The sequence below is a fragment of the Saccopteryx bilineata genome, chromosome 6 (assembly GCF_036850765.1).
Source record: "Saccopteryx bilineata isolate mSacBil1 chromosome 6, mSacBil1_pri_phased_curated, whole genome shotgun sequence".
Lineage (NCBI taxonomy): Eukaryota > Metazoa > Chordata > Mammalia > Chiroptera > Emballonuridae > Saccopteryx > Saccopteryx bilineata.
Window position 1 is genome coordinate 197,764,754 of NC_089495.1, and position 18,872 is coordinate 197,783,625.

The 18,872-nt window shown below is 43.5% G+C and overlaps 1 protein-coding gene across 7 annotated transcripts in view; it reads left to right on the top strand.

The window, feature by feature from the left end:
* Positions 1-18,872, top strand: part of CHD6 (chromodomain helicase DNA binding protein 6) — a 176,222-nt gene that overhangs the window by 65,963 nt on the left and 91,387 nt on the right. For all 7 annotated transcript variants that reach the window (XM_066236943.1, XM_066236939.1, XM_066236944.1 and 4 more), the window contains one exon: positions 17,544-17,691. In XM_066236943.1, the coding sequence (XP_066093040.1) occupies positions 17,544-17,691 (148 nt within the window). The remainder of the gene's footprint in view (positions 1-17,543; positions 17,692-18,872) is intronic.

Below are 18,872 nucleotides of genomic sequence, written 5' to 3' on the forward strand. Positions count from 1 at the left end.
TTGGGGATAATGTTTTAGAATTCGAGTAATCGGAGGAGAGTTCCAAAGCTGTAATAAAGGGGTTGGTTTGTGTGTAAGAAGACTATAGGTGTCTGAGCTCCCTTTAGCCACTGGTCGCTGGTGCTTACAATTTTCTTCTCTTTCTAAAAAGAACTCGACATTTACTTAGTGTGAAACATGAAACAAGGTGATGGAGGCATTCCCCAAAACAAGGTTGGGTGTCAAAATGTATGTGTAGCAATATTGAAGGAACCTGATTTTGATCTGATTTAATCTGTATAAAATATAAATGAGTTGGAGAAGTGCTTGGTAGTGTTTTCAGTGGCTGCTAACTTAGAAAACAGAAAACTTCTTCAGGTTTAGAAATTCAGAAGACATCCGACACCCTTTAAGAGGATTCTGATGGATACATATGGCTAGTTATTCCTTTAGAAATGTGGGCAAGTTACATGAGGCTTTCTTTGTCTTGATTTGTGGTCTGTGGAAGAGTGACTTGTAACATTATAGAATTCTTCTATGTAGCCCAAATGGAATTCTGGTGGTGAGCCTTTCATTTCTTGTCCTTTATGTATTTATAAAATTGCTTTGGTTCCTTTAATTAATGACCCTGCTGGTCAGCAGAAGCAATTTTAGTTATGACAGGATAACATTAATTGATAAAAATATATGTTGGTAGGCCTTGGCTGGTGGCTCAGTGGTAGAGCATTGGCCTGGCGTGCAGGAGTCCGGGGTTTGATTCCCGGCCAGGCCACACAGGAGAAGCGCCCATCTGCTTCTCCACCCCTCCCCCTCTCCTTCCTCTCTGTCTCTCTCTTCCCCTCCTGCAGCTGAGGCTCCATTGGAGCAAAAGTTGGCCCAGGCACTGAGGATGGCTCCATGGCCTCTGCCTTAGGCACTAGAATGGCTCTGGTTGCAACAGAGCAATACCCTAGATGGGCAGAGCATCGCCCCCTGGTGGGCATGCCGGGTGGATCCAGGTCGGGCTCATGCGGGAGTCTGTCTGACTGCCTCCCCGTTTCCAACTTCAAGGGAAAAAAAAAAATTATATATATATATATATGTTGGTAATTAAGTCTCAGTTTTTTGAGCTCTTTGATTTATTCTCCTATAGATTGGCTCAAGTCCATGTTTTGCTGTGAGCAGTTATTGATTAGCCCCAGGTAATACTTGATGATTTACAAATGGTTCACTGAATGCTTGGATTATTGTTGTAAGGGCTTCCAGCCTTCTTCAGTCATCTTGCTGGCTGTCCCCTGGCTAATAATCTCTGAAGCACTGCTGTTATCTTATTCATGTTTGTAGTTGGTGGTGTAAACCAAACTTCCTATCCCCCCCCTCTTCATTCACACCAGTTGGGAAGTAGTCAGCAGAGATGGAGATGCAATTAGCAGCTTTATTATTGGTAAACTGCACTGAAGACCTTCCCATTGGCTTGTGGCCAGAATCGGGAGTTTACCCCCCAGCACTGTGGTGTGTCCCTGAGTAGAGAGGACGCTTGGCCAGGTGTGCTCCACTCCTTTTTCTGGTCTCACCAGTCCAGCAGGTCCCTAGTCAGAGGAGTGAGAGAGGTTTGAACAAGAGCTGAAAGTATGTTTCCAATGTTGTTCTCTGCTTGGAAATAAAACATGATTTTTCCCATAAAAACATGGTTATGGGGAAATGGGATTCCCTCTAACAGTCTGTGCCTGCTTAGAAACTTCTGGCTATTCCTACTACCGCCAGGACAGACGCCAACTCCTTTCTCTGATATTTAAACCCTTGGGGTCTGACTGCTCCCTGCCTCTCTGCCTCTGACCACAGACCTCGCTAGCTAGGTTGGTCTCACTAGTCCTTAAAGGTACTTTCATTTCTCCTTCTGATTGCTCGTGCTCTTTGTCTCACATGATGCCCCTCGTCCTTCTCCCAGCACACCGAGTCCCCTCCGTTTCTTTTTTTCCCTTTTTTTAAGAAGAGAGGAGAGGAGATAGGCAGACTCCCACATGTGCCCCTACCAGGATCCACCCGGCAACCCCACCTGGTGCCAATGCTCAAGTACCTAGCTACTTTTAGCACCAAGGCTGATGCGTTCCCTCAGGGCCTGGGACAACTCTCAAATCAGCGGAGCCACTGGCTACGTGAGGGAAAGAGGGAGAGAAGGAGGAGAAAGAAGGGGAGAGAAACAGGTGGCCACTTCTGTGTGCCCTGACTGAGAATTCAGTCCGGGATGTCCAAATGCTGGGCTGACGCTCTATCCACTGAGCCACCGGCCAGGGCCACCATTCTTTCAGTCTTGGTGCAAGTCCCAGTTCCTCCACAGAGTCCCCCAGACCAGTGTGCTCGTTCACCTCTTCTGAACTTCCATAGCCCTTGGAACCTCACCGCATTGTCAGGTGGAGACGTTCGCACCTGGGAAGACTGAAGGGGACCTCGTCCCACCCTGTACTGCAGCCAGGGAAGCAGAGGCCCACGGAGCAGCGACTTGCTTACAGGAGTGTGCTGTGAACCCAGAGCCCCGGATTCCCAGTCCTGTACATGTTCCTCTGCAGTGGCCACCTCTCAATCATAGACAGGCAGGATCTCTCCTCAACAGAGCTGAAGTGCCTGAGGTCAGGACCACCATGCTCTTTGTTTTTTATGACCCTGGGAGTCAGTCACCAAAGAGGTTTGTCAGGTTATTAGATACGTGGGCATACAATTTATTCTATATAAATATATTTAATTTACATATAATATAAATTTTAATTTATGTATATAATATATATTTATATATTATAAATATAATTTTACTATGATATACAATTTGTTTTCTTAAAACAAATGGATAGAGCTCTTCTCCCTGAAAATAGGACCCATATAGGACACCATATAGTAACTTCTGTTGTTGTCTCCATTTTATAAATAAAGAAACAAAAATCTTTAAAGTGACTTGTGCAAGGCACAAAGCTAATGAACTGTACCATCCGGATTTGACTCCAGGCTCCTGCAAATCCTGCTGCTCTCTCCCATGGCTCAGTGCTCGCTGGGGAGATGGCGGGAGGGTCCAGGGTCAGAGAGACCACTTTATCGTCTATGGGAAACAGCCCCTCTTCCGTGCAGTTTCTGTTTGTGCACTCTACAGTAGCTGTTCTCCTAAGGACTCAGGTGGCTTCTGCTTTTTCCTGAGTGTGTTCTCTTTGTGTTTGAGGCAGCAGCTAGATAAGTGAACATTAAACAGGTGATAGTTGGAGTCTAGCACATTTTCTTTTTCAGGAATGATATTAATAGTGATAAATACTTACTTATTACTTAGAGGGAAAAGTTCAAAATGCCCAAGTGGGAGAATCCTCTTTTAAAAACCACCCTCTCTTCCTTTTCTTTCTAATTATTTTGGAGCGTGAGTTCATTTCACTCCTTTGTTGTATTAAACTCAGGTAAGGAAGCCCCTCCAAGAAGCACAGACGGGCTCTCGGTCACATCCCTGACTCGGGAACGTCAAGTTCACTTAGCTGATTTGCTTTTATGGTTTTTTACCTCTACCCAAAGAGGATGGGGCCACTTGCGATAAGAAGACATACAAAGGTATACACGTGTGTGTACATACACACACACACACAGAGACCTAGGCATGTTTGGGCCACATGCCTGTATAGCTGCAGTGGCGGGGGTGGCGGTCAGAAAGGTAGGCAGGTGTCAGATCTTTGGGGTCAGGTAATATGATCAGGGCTTTGGTATTAGAAAAGCACCCCACCAATTCCTCAGGGAAGCCAGATTTTTACAGGTTGAGAAAAAAGTTTCTCTTGATGGGGAACATTACATAATGTAATGGATATTGTCCTCAACGAGAGTTTTTGGATCAAGTGCTTCTGTGTGTCTGTGAATTGCATATTTCTCTTTCTTGAAATAGCCTTTAGTAAAAGTCAGCTTCTCTGCATCCAGGCACGACTCTGAGCAGGAAAGACGGCCCATTCTTGTGTGCGCGAAGCCATTCGGTGCTCTTCACTCTACCTGGGAGTCCTGAGGAGTAGGGGAGCCCTCTAGGTTGTACTCTCTGGAGCTGGGAGCTGAGCGTTGCCCTGAGCTGGAGGTTGCTTTTAGAAGCTGTGGTCTTGAATATTGGTGTTCATGTTGTTGATTGAGGGCAAAGCATAAGCATTAGAATTTTCACAAATGGCAGAATGGCTTATATTCTCTCTCGAAAGTCAGGAAGTTAGTCAGGCCCTGGTCAGGTGGTTCAGTCGATAGAATGTCACCCAGGCATGCCAAGGTCATGGGTACATTCCCCAGTCAGGGCACATATGAGAAGCAATCAATGAGTGCACAACTAAGTGGAGCAACTAAGGAGAACAACAAGTTGATGCTCCTCTCTATCTCCCTTCCCTCAACCCCTCTCTCTTCCCCTCTCCCTCTTTTTCAAACCAATGGGAAAAAAAATTAGTATGCTGGCCCAAGTGGAGGCCTGTCTACCTGGATCTCTAGTTCCCGCACTTGCTGTGCCTAAGAAATCACCTGGACAGCTTGTTAGAAAAGGAGGTACCCTGACCTCGTGCCCATTAGGTCGAGGTGGAGCCCAGGAACGTGCAGTCAGAGAAGCAGATGAAAGATCACTGGAAGTATGGAGAATATTTATTTTTCATATTGAACATCTTCTAGGAATTAAAAACCGAAAAGGGGGAGAAGTGAATGGTGTGATTAACACTGTGAATCACTAAGAAATACAGTATATGTATTGGTCTTTGCCCCAGTTGCCAGCACAAAGTTCCTGAAACCCTTGTAGATTCCTGAGTGATGAGAATACTGGGAACATCTGTTATTCTGGTACTTGTATTTGACCCTGTCGCTTACATGTAAGGCTTCTGAAACCATTGTAATTTCCGAAGTGATAGGAGCACTAGGAGCATCTTTTGTTCTAATGAGGCGATTCTGGGTGGGCTCCGGCGTGGGGACTTGTCACCATGGTGGGAAGCTTGGGATTCTCAGTCCTGCCCCTCATCCTTCAGCGAGGAGGAAGGGCCAGAAATACACAGTTAATTGATCATGCCTGTGTGAGGAAGCCTCAGTAAGATCCCGATAGTAGGGGGTTTGGAGAGCTTTCCAGTTGGTGAACACATTCACACGCCGAGAGGGCGATGCACCCCAGCTCCACAGGGACAGAAGCTCCCGTGTTCGGGACTCTCCCAGACCTTCCCCTATGCATTGCTCCCCTATATCCTGCACCATAGCCTTTAACAAACTGATAAATGTGTTTCCCTGAGTTCTGAGGGCCGCTCTTGCAAAGTAATTGAACCCAAGGAGGATGTCATTGGAGCCTCTCATTTATAGCTGGTTGGTGAGAGACATGGTGACAACCTGGGCTTGTGACTGGCATTTAAAGTGGGGTTGGCGCAAGCCGTCTTGTGGGACTGATCCCTTAACCCAGGGGTAGTCAACCTTTTTATACCTACCGCCCACTTTAGTATCTCTGTTAGTAGTAAAATTTTCTAACTGCCCACCGGTTCCACAGTAATGGTGATTTATAAAGTAGGGAAGTAACTTTACTTTATAAAATTTATAAAGCAGAGGTACAGCAAGTTAAAGCACGTAACAATAATTACTTACCAAGTACTTTATGTCGGATTTTCACTACGTTTGGCAGAATAAATCTTTATAAAACAACTTACTATAGTTAAATCTATCTTTTTATTTATACTTTGGTTGCTCCGCTACTGCCCACCATGAAAGCTGGAACACCCACTAGTGGGCGGTAGGGACCAGGTTGACTACCACTGTCTTAACCTGCTATCTATGGGTGGAGATTCTTTCTTTCAGAAGACTTGTTCTTACATTCTAATCACTTATTAGAAGAAAGAAGACAATGAGTAGAGACCCTGACTTTGAATCTGCTGGGCTTAAGTAGGGAAGGGATCTAAATGATAAGAACAGAGACCCACCTCTGAAGCCTCGACCAAGTTTCCATTCCTAGTTTTCTAAGAGCACCTGGAGTGCTTACCCTGTCATCTCCAGGGCTTTCTAATTAGGGGCTGGTGTATGGTGGACTTGCACCCACTCTGTGAGGAAACAGTTACTAAGTAATGCTGTGTGACTTGTTTACCCAGCATATAGTCAGAGCTTCCTGTGTGCTTTGCTTGGCTTAGGAGTACTTTTGTTGGGAGGGGAGGCAAGGAAGGAAGGTGTCACAGAAGGATCATCTATGGGCTCTTTCCCTCAGAGGCTGTCAGGAGTTAGAAGAACAGCCTAGCAGGTATTCAAATAAAAAAACAGGCAAAAATACAAGCAAACGGAAGAACCTAGTGTAACTGTGTACAGAACAGCTGAAAGGATTTAGAGGATTAGGAGTGTTTCAGTTTTGGTCCAGGGAGTCCCTTGGAAGAGCTGAGTATTGAGCCAGGTATTAAGGAATTAATACATGAGGAAAGACAAAGCAAAAGACCAAAATGCACTTAAATAACTGTTCTTTAAGGGGCGTTTTCAGTGTTAAGATGATAGACTGAGCATACTTTTATTTTTCCTTTGCCATATCTTACTGAAATGACTGGAAGAACAGAGGGAATACATTCTTCAAAGATGAGCAGTGTTAGGGATTTCTGGATGAGGAAGGCCAGTGGTGTCATACGGATGGATAAATGCTCTGGAGGGCACCCCAGCTGGGAGCATGTGCAGGAGCAGTGTTTGTAGCAAAGGCAGAAGTGTTTCCTCCTCATAGTGGACCTGGCGGCTTGGAAAGGCTGCGAGGGGGACAGGAAGTGCAGGCGGCTGATTAAGGGACTATCTGCAGAGTGGCTGTGGGGCTTGTCGGCTCCAGGCTGGAGTCAGGCAGTTAATCTAGAGATACTGAACTGTTTGCTCTGGGGCAGGGTTCAGGGCTCCAAGTGGAGACACATCCATGAGAAGGGAGCGAGGGGCACTAGCTTCTCTTCCTTTTCCTGCCCATACCCTGCCCATACCCTGAAGAGGGGCGAGAAGGGCAGCCACCTGTTTATGAACAGTCCCAGGCCAGCCCTCCCATTCAGGGGTGCAGCTTGTTGGAGAAAGCGACTTATTAGACAGCAGACAGCCTCACCAGCCACCTGCGTGGTCAGCCTCATTCATTTTAAATAAGAACAGTCCTAAGGTCACAAGACCATGAAGGAGAATAAAGAGCAAAGAAGAGGAAAAAGAGGAACGAGCAGAACAGCTGTCTGCAGAAGAAACAAGTCAAAGAAAAGAACTTGGTAAAAGGTTTTAAGTTAGAATCCTCAGATTCAAGATGAAACTTGCAAACCAAGGATGGGTTATGGGCCCTGGCTAGTTGGCTCAGTGGTAGAGCATCAGCCCAGCATGTGGAAGTCCCAAGTTCATTTCCTTTCAGGGCACAGGGGAGAAGCAACCACCTGCTTTTCTGTCTCTCTCTCTCTCTCTTTCTCTCTTTCCCCTCCTCCTTCCCTCCTTCCTTCCCTCCTGCTCCTTCTCCTCCTGCAGCCATGGCTCAGTTGGAGCAAGTTGACCCCAGGTACTGAGGATGGCTCCATGGCCTCACCTCAAGCGCTAAAATAGCTCAGTTGCTGCCAGAGCAAGGGCCCCAGAGTGGATCCTGGGGCACATGCAGGAGTCTGTCTCTCTGCCTTCCTGCTTTTCACTTAAGAAAAAAAAAAGAATGGGTTATGAAAAAGGAACAGTCATAACAAGAAAAATTAATGAAAATTTGAAACATGCTTGCCTTGACTAAAAGAATTCAAAAATACTGAGTAGAGAAAGGGATGGGCAAATATATGAGATCTAAATTCGTTAACTTTCATATCAGGATGTCAATAGCTAGTGCTTAATGTGGCTAAATAAAGAACTAGAGGCATGACCATGTCTGAGCTAGGAAAGCATCAGTGAGGAGCTATTCTGTCTAGCAAGTAGAGATAACTTGTATGTTTCATTTGAAACCTTTCTATACATTTTTGAGTTTTTATTTTCATTTACTTTTACCACTTTTAATAACATTTGTTAAAAAATCTTTTCCATCGTATAAGTATATAATGTGTTTGTTTCATCTTTTTACTAGGATAGCATAATCTTTATAATCCTTGTTTTGATGTTTTTAAAGGGACTGAGGACAGGGTGCTTTGGTTCTCATTTTGTCAACAGCTGACTGCATCTGTACCAAAACAATTAGGTTTTTTCTATATATTTCTTTTATTCAATATCTTTAAAATCTGTGCCCAACTCAGTTCTTTGGAAATAGGCTGAACTAATAGGCTAAACTAAGTAAAAGTTGAATTAAGTATGCAGATGAGCTCTTTGAGGGCAATATCCATTTTTGCGGTATTGCCCTCCTGGGAGTAGGATCAGAGCCTGTGGCGAGGCCTGGACTGGAAGCTTTTCGGAAGAGTTGTTCCCAGAGTGGAGCAGCGGCTCTCGGGCGGGACCCCCCAGACAGGTGCATGTCTGTGAAGGCAGTGATTGGCGTCATGAGCTATTTTCAGTCTTCCTGAATTTGGGAATTATGGTAACTCACTATGGCAGTAACGGATTCTTTTCTAAGACTTTGAGGGACATGTTATAAGATTTAATTTTAAAATTTGAAGAAGAATCTTGTTGAAATAATGCAATTTGTTTGGTAAAATAAAACTTTTTAATACTCGGAATCCTTGGGGGCAGAGTAATAAAAAAGTCGTTGTAGTACAGTATTGTGACACATGAGAGAGACCTTTTCCCTCATACAGACCCAACACCCAGTTTCTAACTATCAATTCTAGCAAAGAAAGCTAGAGGTTGAGAACTGGAGATAGAGATGGGGACAGTCTGTCTGTCTGGTACTTTAATACCATTAGGTAATTTCCCATTCGGAAGTTAAAAAGAGTACTTGTTTTCTTAATACATACTGCAGAGAGTAAAAGATGCTAAAATTTCCTGGTTCATGAAGCTGGGGAGAAGACAGAAGGAAGCCAACTAATAAACTGGGTGGTGATCATACCCGACAGTTCTCCTGCTTTGAGAGTGTAGTTTATATATATTGCAATTCTCTTGCATGTTATAAATAGATGCTTTCTTTAAAGTAAATATATGTTTTATTATGAAATCAAGTTTGATTTTGTTACTAAAAATAAATACCTTGAGCCTAAAAATATCTTATCTGCCACTTTTTTCTGTCCTGCAAGTTAGTTGGTTCTAACTCTGAAAGCTAGAAAAGAGGATTATAAAAATAAGGTTGCTTTGACTCAGCCTCACGTGCCATTAAATGGTGAGGGTTTTAGGCCTTTGTATTATTTAGAACTCTCTTGGTTACAGATGACATAAACCCAACTTTAATTACCTTAGGTTAAAAAAATAAATAAAGGGGGGTGTACTGGCTTGAGGAATGAGGACCAGGAGTAATAGTCAAGGATCCCACCACAGTTCTTCATCTGCAGCCCTTCCCTGCACGTCTCTGGGTGTCAGTTCCACCCCTTGCAGCTGCTTTTATTCTCAAGGTTAAATTGTGGCTGTCGCAACAATGGGCGTTTCACAGCTTAACAGCCTTGTGACCTACGAAGAGCAAGATTTATTTTCTGACCCACTCCTGCCAAAAATTAACTTAAAAAAAAAAGACTGGCCCTGGCCGGTTGGCTCGGTGGTAGAGCGTCAGCTTGGCGTGCAGGAGTCCCAGGTTTGATTCCCGGCCAGGGCACACAGGAGAGGCATCCATCTGCTTCTTCACCCCTTCCTCTCTCCTTCCTCTCTGTCTCTTTCTTCTCCTCCTGCAGCCGAGGCTCCATTGGAGCAAAGATGGTCTGGGCGCTGGGGATGGCTCTGTGGCCTCTGCCTCAGGCGCTAGAATGGCTCTGGATGCAACAGAGCGATGCCCCAGATGGGCAGAGCATTGCCCCCTGGTGGGCATGCCGGGTGGATCCCGGTTGGGCGCATGCGGGAGTCTGTCTGACTGCCTCCCCGTTTCCAGCTTTGGAAAAATGCAAAAAAAAAAAAAAAAAAAAGACTCCCAAGTTGGTTTGGCTGGGTCATTTGTCCATCCCTGGACCAGTCACTACGGTGTAAGGAATAAGATACCATACCCCAGCCTGAACTTCTGTCCACTCTTGTAGCCTAGGGCAGTGTTTTTCTTTTCTTTTTTTTTTTTTAATAAGTTTTTATTAATGGTAATGGGATGACATTAATAAATCAGGGTACATATATTCAAAGAAAACATGTCTAGGTTATTTTGTCATTAAATTATGTTGCATACCCCTCGCCCAAAGTCAGATTGTCCTCCGCCACCCTCTATCTAGTTCTCTGTGCCCCTCCCCCTCCCCCTAACTCTCTCCCTCCCTCCTTCCCATGTCCTCCCTCCCCCCACCCCTGGTAACCACCACACTCTTGTCCATGTCTCTTAGTCTCGTTTTTATATTCCACCAATGTATGGAATCATGTAGTTCTTGTTTTTTTCTGATTTACTTATTTCACTCCGTATAATGTTATCAAGATCCCACCATTTTGCTGTAAATGATCTGATGTCATCATTTCTTATGGCTGAGTAGTATTCCATAGTGTATATGTGCCACATCTTCTTTATCCAGTCTTCTATTGAAGGGCTTTTTGGTTGTTTCCATGTCTTGGCCACTGTGAACAGTGCTGCAATGAACATGGGGCTACATGTGTCTTCACGTATCAATGTTTCTGAGGTTTTGGGGTATATACCCAGTAGAGGGATTGCTGGGTCATAAGGTAGTTCTATTTGCAGTTTTTTGAGGAACCACCATACTTTCCTCCATAATGGTTGTACTACTTTACAGTCCCACCAACAGTGGATGAGAGTTCCCTTTTCTCCGCAGCCTCTCCAACATTTGCTATTACCCTTCTTGTTGATAATAGCTAATCTAACAGGGGTGAGGTGGTATCTCATTGTAGTTTTGATTTGCATTTCTCTAATAACTAATGAAGCTGAGCATCTTTTCATATATCTGTTTGCCATTTGTATTTCTTCCTGGGAGAAGTGTCTGTTCATTTCCTCTTCCCATTTTTTTATTGGATTGTTTGTTTGTTTGTTGTTGAGTTTTATGAGCTCTTTGTAAATTTTGGATATTAGGCCCTTATCTGAGCTGTTGTTTGAAAATATCATTTCCCATTTAGTTGGCTGTCTGTTTATTTTGATATCAGTTTCTCTTGCTGAGCAAAAACTTTTTATTCTGATGTAGTCCCATTCATTTATCTTTGCCTTCACTTCTCTTGCCATTGGAGTCAGGTTCATAAAATGTTCTTTAAAACCCAGGTCCATGATTTTAGTACCTATGTCTTCTTCTATGTACTTTATTGTTTCAGGTCTTATATTTAGGTCTTTGATCCATTTTGAATTAATTTTAGTACACGGGGACAGGCTGTAGTCGAGTTTCATTCTTTTGCATGTGGCTTTCCAGTTTTCCCAACACCATTTGTTAAAGAGGCTTTCTTTTCTCCATTGTGTGTTGTTGGCCCCTTTATCAAAGATTATTTGACCATATATATGTGGTTTTATTTCTGGGCTTTCTATTCTGTTCCATTGGTCTGAGTGTCTATTTTTCTGCCAATACCATGCTGTTTTGATTATCGTGGCCCTATAATATAGTTTAAAGTCAGGTATTGTAATGTAGGGCAGTGTTTTTCAACCTCTGGTCTGCAGACCGATCTGCCAGAAATTTTGTGCCAGTCACGAAAGAGTTAACCACCCTGATGTTGTATGAAGATTATAGACCCAGTGATCTTAGTCAAATTCGCTTATACTCAGAGTGATTTCTGCTTTAGCAGTCCTTGAAATAATTCTCTGGTTTTCACTGGTCCCCAAGTGTGGAAAGGTTGAAAATCATTAGTCTAGGCTCTAGGGCAGAGGTCTCAAACTCGCGGCCTGCGGGCCACATGCGGCCCGCCGAACAATTTTTTGCGGCCCGCAGACTAATCCACGAACTACAGTTTCTGGTCGTTTTGTGACACTGAAAAGTGTTGCGTAACAGTTGCCTTTTGTAGACCTAGTGCGGCCCGCCGAACGGCTGTGATCTTGCTCTGCAGCCCACATGCTGAGTTGAGTTTGAGACCCCTGCTCTAGGGGATTAATACTGGTTATCAGCAAAAAGGTGCTGAACAAACATGGTATCTCTTTCAGCTGTGAAATAGGTATATATCAAAATAAATTATGTTTATATGTATTTGTATATTTTTTTCCTCAACCATTTGATAATAAATTAACTTAAGTCTTTTTATCCCTAAATACTCCAATGTGCCTTTCCTTAAGAGTAAGGTCATTTTCTTTTTAAAGAATTAAAAAAAGCCTGACCAGGGGGTGGTGCAGTGGATAGAGTGTCGGAGTGGGATGCGGAGGACCCAGGTTCGAGACCCCGAGGTCGCTGGCTTGAGTGCAGGCTCGTCTGGTTTGAGCAAAGCTCACCAGCTTGAGCTCAAGGTCGCTGGCTCGAGCAAGGGGTTACTCAGTCTGCTGTAGCCCCACGGTCAAGGCACATATGAGAAAGCAATCAATGAACAACTAAGGTGTTGCAATGCGCAACGAAAAACTAATGATTGATGCTTCTCATCTCTCTGTTCCTGTCTGTCTGTCTGTCTTTGTTCCTCTCTCTGACTCTCTCTGTCTCTGTCACACACACAAAAAAAGAATGAACAAAAACCCCGGCCCCGCCCCTGTTCCCCTCTACTACCGCTTTCCCCTTTCCCTCTGGCGGTCACCACACTGCTGTCTGTGAGGTGCTTTATGTTGTTGCTGTCTTCCTTAATTTGTAGAAAACATGAGTTCACATCGATGCCTCCAGCCTCGATTCTTCCCACAATATTGCCCTGGCCTTACATTTCTTACTTCCACCGTTTCCACTTTTCCATCTTGCCTCTTCCTCTGTGAGAGCCCCAGCTCCCAGTGCCGACGCTTGTATACGTTTGCCTCATGCCATACCGCGTCTGAAGTGGTTTCAGAATTGTTTTATCTACATGCCTACCAAAAATTGTTCAGGATTTGTTTGCCATTCTCTCCACTTCTCCCAGAAGCTGAGAGCATTTAGTCGAATACTGTGTTCATAAATTCATGAGGTATTTTTGCCCTTTATTCAATGTGGTTATGTCATTTGTTTCAAATACATTTAGATTCATTTATTTCAGGTTGTTTTCCCTCTTAGGGTTTTTTGTTGTTGTTGTTTTTAATACGGAGAACTTGAACATGTTTTCAAAAGTCAAACCCCTGTAAAAAGATGTGCTCAGAGAAGTGCCACTCCCCTTCCTATCCCTTCCACCCTTTCTCTGTGGCTGTCCCTTTTGGGTGATCATTGTTGTTTGGCTTATCTTCCCTGAGTTTCTTTTTGTAACATAAATAGACGTATGCATGCTTTCTTTACTGTCTATTCTTTCACAGAAAGTCGCATACTCTTCTGCTGTTTTCACTTAAGACTGTCTTAGAAATCATTCCATATCAGTTCATAGAATTCCTTTCTAATCATTTTTTTTTAATACCTGTGTGGTACTTCATCACATCTGTTTGGATGTTTAGACAGTGTTCATTATTTTGCAGTTACTAAATAATGCTGCAGAGAATAGCCTCATACAGGTTGGGTTTATATTTTGGGAGTGTCTTTAGAATATATTCCTATAAATGGAGTTGCAAGATCTAAGGGTATATGTGTACATAGTTTTGTTACACATTATTTGGCCACTATTTTTGAAGAACCTGGCACTTTAAAGATTCAAACAAGCGTTCACGACCCAAATCCATCTATGGGTATGAGGATCTGGAGGCTAAAATATCTGCCTCTGATAAAATTCTCAAGCATAAGGTTTTCAAAACTTACTCCAAAGAAGAGAAAACACGTTTTATCTAGTCTTCCTGGAAAATGATTTTAGGTGATATTTTCTTGATGTCCTACTTGAAAATCTCATTTTTAAGCTTACTAGGAACCTGTTCTTCCTGACATTTGTCTTCATCAGAAGAGCTCCAGGAGGAATTTTTGGAACTCAAAATTGGTTCTGTTGCCAAAAGTAACCTCCAGAAAATCACTTAGAAGATTTCTCAGGTAGGGTATCTCCTTATTTACCCCGGACTAAATAAGCAGTTTCACCAGTCATTTTCCTATTTTACTGACATCTAATTTGCCAAGTTCCCTCCGTTCCACCCTGCCCCCAGCCTTTGGCTAGACTTGACTTTGGAAGCAATTCACTATGGCTTCTCCTTATTTTCATTATTTAATGGGTTTCTGAATACATGGAAGGCAAATACATAGGAACCTAGTAGTAAAGTTTCGTATTTTAAGGAGGTTTTATTTCTTAATTGTGGCTTGAGCTTCTTTAGTATTGGGTATGATGTTTCACAGTGAAGCGTGTATGTCTGGCATATGAAGATGAAACGTACAGACCAAGTTTTCTAATATGATGAAGTTATATTTATTAGCTCGATGAAATTGACTTCAAATGTTGGAAGGAAGGCTTTAAGATTTTATGGAAGATTAAATGGGGCTCTGAGCCTGTGATTATTGTGGCGACTTTGGGTATAGCCTGCTTTTGTTAGGAGGTCCATAAAATCTACCACCAACTATGGATTTTTGAATTTGGGGCCATTGGAATGTTTGGTTGCTGTTCTTTTGGTCATTATTTTGAAATTCAGGTGACATTAAAGGAGATTTGAGGTTTTTACATTTATCAGAAGGGAGACAGATTTAAAAGGAAGAGCCAGGAAGCAGGATGTGGAGTGAAAGCAGCAGTGGGTTGGGAGTCAGGAGCTGCGAGCACGAGCACGCAGGGTTTGCTCTGCGGGTGGCCTGGGGCCTCTGCTGCTTTTAAACTCCTCTGGAATGTGAGACTCTTTGCCCTGGCTCTCTCCGGAATCATGATTTGAATAGTTAAGTGAGACTCAGAACGCAAAAGTGCTTTTATAGCATAGAAATTGCTGCAGTTTTCTTAGTGAGAAGCCACAAAGCATGAGATAAATATTCCTATCATTTAGTATCTTTTAGACCAGGGGTCGGGAACCTTTTTGGCCGAGAGAGCCATGAACGCCACATATTTTAAAATGTAATTCCGTGAGAGCCATACAACGACCCTTGTATGTTACGCATTATCCAATAAAAATTTGGTGTTGTCCCAGAGGACAGCTGTGATTGGCTCCAGCCACCCGCAACCATGAACACGAGCGGTAGGAAATGAATGGATTTTAACACATGAAAATGTTTTATATTTTTAACGTTATTTTTTTTTATTAAAGATTTGTCTGCGAGCCAGATGCAGCCATCAAAAGAGCCACATCTGACTCGCGAGCCACAGGTCCCGACCCCTGTTTTAGACTGTTTCACCCAAGTGTCCTGTCCTGAACTGATCAATAGAAGTAGTGTCCGTGTCCCATCCCGCCCCCCCACCCCCCCTCACCCCGTTTGCGAGTACCACAAGCGTCTTGTTAAACTGTATCATCCTGTGAAATGGCAGGACCCTGTGAGTTTCATTGTCTCAGATTGGAGCAAAATACTTTTCATCAAGACCTTTTCTAATAGGTGGGCCAGCCATTCACTAGCCTGGGGGATTGAGGGTGGGCTCTGCTGGTGCCGACCTGGTTGGGGATCCGTGAGGGCCGAGGGGTGTTTGAGGGAGGCAGGCTGATTGGCAGTGTCACTGGCTGGTGATGGCACAGTTTATTGTGCTGGGTTTCCCTCCTCTGAACAAGGCTCTCGGTTCTCCTCTCCCCTGATGCCTCCCAGCAGCTCACCTGGTGGAAAATACCAGTAATTTTGGCTCTTCCTCATCATTCACGTTCTGTCATTTGCCCAGACTTACTGGTTCTACTTCAGCTGCATCTTTAAAATAATTTTCGCCTTTGAGTTTTCATTCATGTGCCCAGCCTAGGTCTTCATGCCCTGCGTGAGTGTGCCATCATGGCCTTTTCACACAGAATGAAGTCTGTACCCTAGGCTGGTGTCCCCCTGCTTTCTCTCCAGCTCTCTCACTTGGCACTTCTGTCCACTTCCCTGTCACCCAGCTACACAGACTATTTTTCACTAAATGTGCCCTTACCACTCTTCCACTCCCCAAGAATGTCATGGTGGTTAAAAGCATGGCTGGGTTCAAATCCTTTCTCCACTCTTCAGTAGCCATGTTACCCTGAAAATCTAATTAAACCTCACTGTGCCGATTGATAAAATGAGAATACTGTAGTGAGACTATCTGCCTTAAAAGGTTGTTGTGAAGAGTAAAGGAGGTAATCTGTGTAAAGGACTTAGCAAACTATGCCTGCATGTATTATATAAGGCAGAGGTAGTCAACCTTTTTATACCTAACACCAACTTTTGTATCTCTGTTAGTAGTAAAATTTTCTAACCGCCCACCGGTTCCACAGTAATGGTGATTTATAAAGTAGGGAAGTAACTTTACTTTATAAAATTACTAAAGCAGAGTTACAGCAAGTTAAAGCACATAATAATAATTACTTACCAAGTACTATATGTTGGATTTTCACTAAGTTTGGCAGAGTAAATCTTTATAAAACAACTTACTATAGTTAAATCTATCTTTTTATTTATACTTTGGTTGCTCTGCTGCCGCCCACCGTGAAAGCTGGAATGCCCACTAGTGGGTGGTAGGGACCAGGTTGACTACCACTGGTATAAGGACTAGCAATGATGATGATGATGATGTTGATGATGATTCCCATCTTCTGTCAAAATTCTATATATATATCCCCACTCAAATGCATTTTTCAAAATATCCCCAATGATAAGTAATCCATCCATTGATGCATCCATCTATCTGTATATATTCAATAAATATTTATTTAATACTTACTGTGTATAATGTATAAGACTGCTTATGGCGAGGAATACAAAACTTAATCAAGTACATATTGTTCTCTAGCAAAGGTATAAAATAGTCCTCCATTCGGCAAGTGTTTCTCAGTAACTGCAAAGGATCCAGGTACTGTGTGGTTCTGAGCCTGGTGTCATAGCTCACGACTAACCTTGCTGACAGATCAGAGCTTGAGTACCTTAAGCAAAGAACAGTTGAAGTACTTTGGTAGTGGAGGAAAGAGATTCCCTCAGCTAGGAGGGTCAGGAAAGGCTTTTTAGAGATGTTGCCATCTTAGCAGAGCAGCAGGATGGGGGACTTGGCCCGCCTCCACCTTGCTCAGGAAGCAGTCGTCTGCTTCTTTGGGCCGTGACTCTCTGTGGTCTTTGGAATTTTCATAGTTGTAACTTCCTCAAGGGCAGGAACAGTGTTGTCCCATGTTTGAGTTTTTAGTACTCCAAGTCTTAGACATACACTAGAGGATGATGACACTTCCCATGTAATTTAAAGGGAGATTGAAATCTGATGATTTCTCAGTATTTGCAAAGCAGTTACATTTCCTAGAGAAGATATTTATATAAACTGAAAGTGAGGTATTTGGTGATGTTCATATGACTTTATTTCTTATCACATTAATCATAGCCATAGTAGTCATAATAGGAGTATAAAAAATTCTGCATCGATTCATGTAGCTCTTTCTTCCCATAGTTTTGTATATTTCTGGGAAGAAACTTGTTGATTCCATTAAAGGCCTACCCTGGTCCAAGAATTCCAGGATGTGATATCATAAGTTTGGTCACATGAGAGATCTTAGTTTTAAAAACTGCCCCACAGTTTTAATTCTGAATTTCTCCTTGTAGCAAGGAGCAAGGACCAACCCCAGTGGAGAAAAAGAAGAAAGGAAAAAGGAAAAGTGAAACCACAGTGGAGAGTTTAGAGCTGGATCAGGGCCTGCCGAACCCGTCCCTGCGGAGTCCTGAGGAGTCCACTGAGTCTACAGACAGCCAGGTACAGCTGTGGCCGGGAGCCTGGTGGAGGTTACAGCTGCCAGGGGGGGTCTTGCTGGCGCTGATCCTTGCTTCTCTCTCCCTCTGTCAAGCTTGCATCCCTTGTGCACGAGCCTGGGCCGGGCGTTCACTGTTTGGTGGGTGAGCACCAGAAGACCACAGGCCTTTCCCTAGCATCCTGATCTTTAGCATAAGATTATCAGCATAAAATAACCTCCTAGTTCCCTTTTTTTTATTTTTTATTCATTTTAGAGAGGAGAGGGAGAGACAGAGAGAGGGGGGGGGGGGGAGCTGGAAGCATCAACTCCCATATGTGCCTTGACCAGGCAAGCCAGGGTTTCGAACCGGCGACCTCAGCATTTCCAGGTCGACGCTTTATCCACTGCACCACCACAGGTCAGGCCTAACCTCCCAGTTCTTTAGTGGTGCTTGCTTCTTTCTTGGAAAGTAGCACATTCGGCTGCGGAGAGAGTGAATGTGGAAAATGGAGTTGTGAGCCAAGCTAGGTAAGGCTCAGGGCCCTGTTTTGCCCTGTAGGTAATGCCTTTTGGACTCAAGGCTGGACCAGTCTACACAAGGACATTTTTATAATCCCAGATACTGGAAAATTTAGGGATATATTTATTATGAAAAAATAGGAAGGAAAGTTTTGCCAAACATGAAAACAAGGAGTTGCTCACTTAAACAAGATTCATAAAAATAACGCTGAAGTGCACCCATGACATTGATAGGAATGTTCTCCCTCAGTTGAAGCAACGTCTCTTGGACTTGAGTTCTAATGTTTGAAAGTGCTCTTTCCTCTGGTGGCCACAGCAGTTTATCTGAACTGTGCTGCTGCAAGGAGACCGTTTAGAGCAGGGGTAGTCAACCTTTTTATACCTACCGCCCACTTTTGTATCTCTGTTAGTAGTAAAATTTTCTAACCGCCCACCGGTTCCATAATAATGGTGATTTATAAAGTAGGGAAGTACTTTATGTCGGATTTTCACTAAGTTTGGCAGAATAAATCTTTATAAAACTACTTACTATAGTTAAATCTGTCTTTTAATTTATTGGTTGTTCCGCTACTGCCCGCCATGAAAGCTGGAACACCCACTAGTAAGCGATAGGGACCAGGTTGACTGCCACTGGTTTAGAGTAAGACCAGCTTTTTGCACCTTCAGGTATCGTCTGGACACTGAT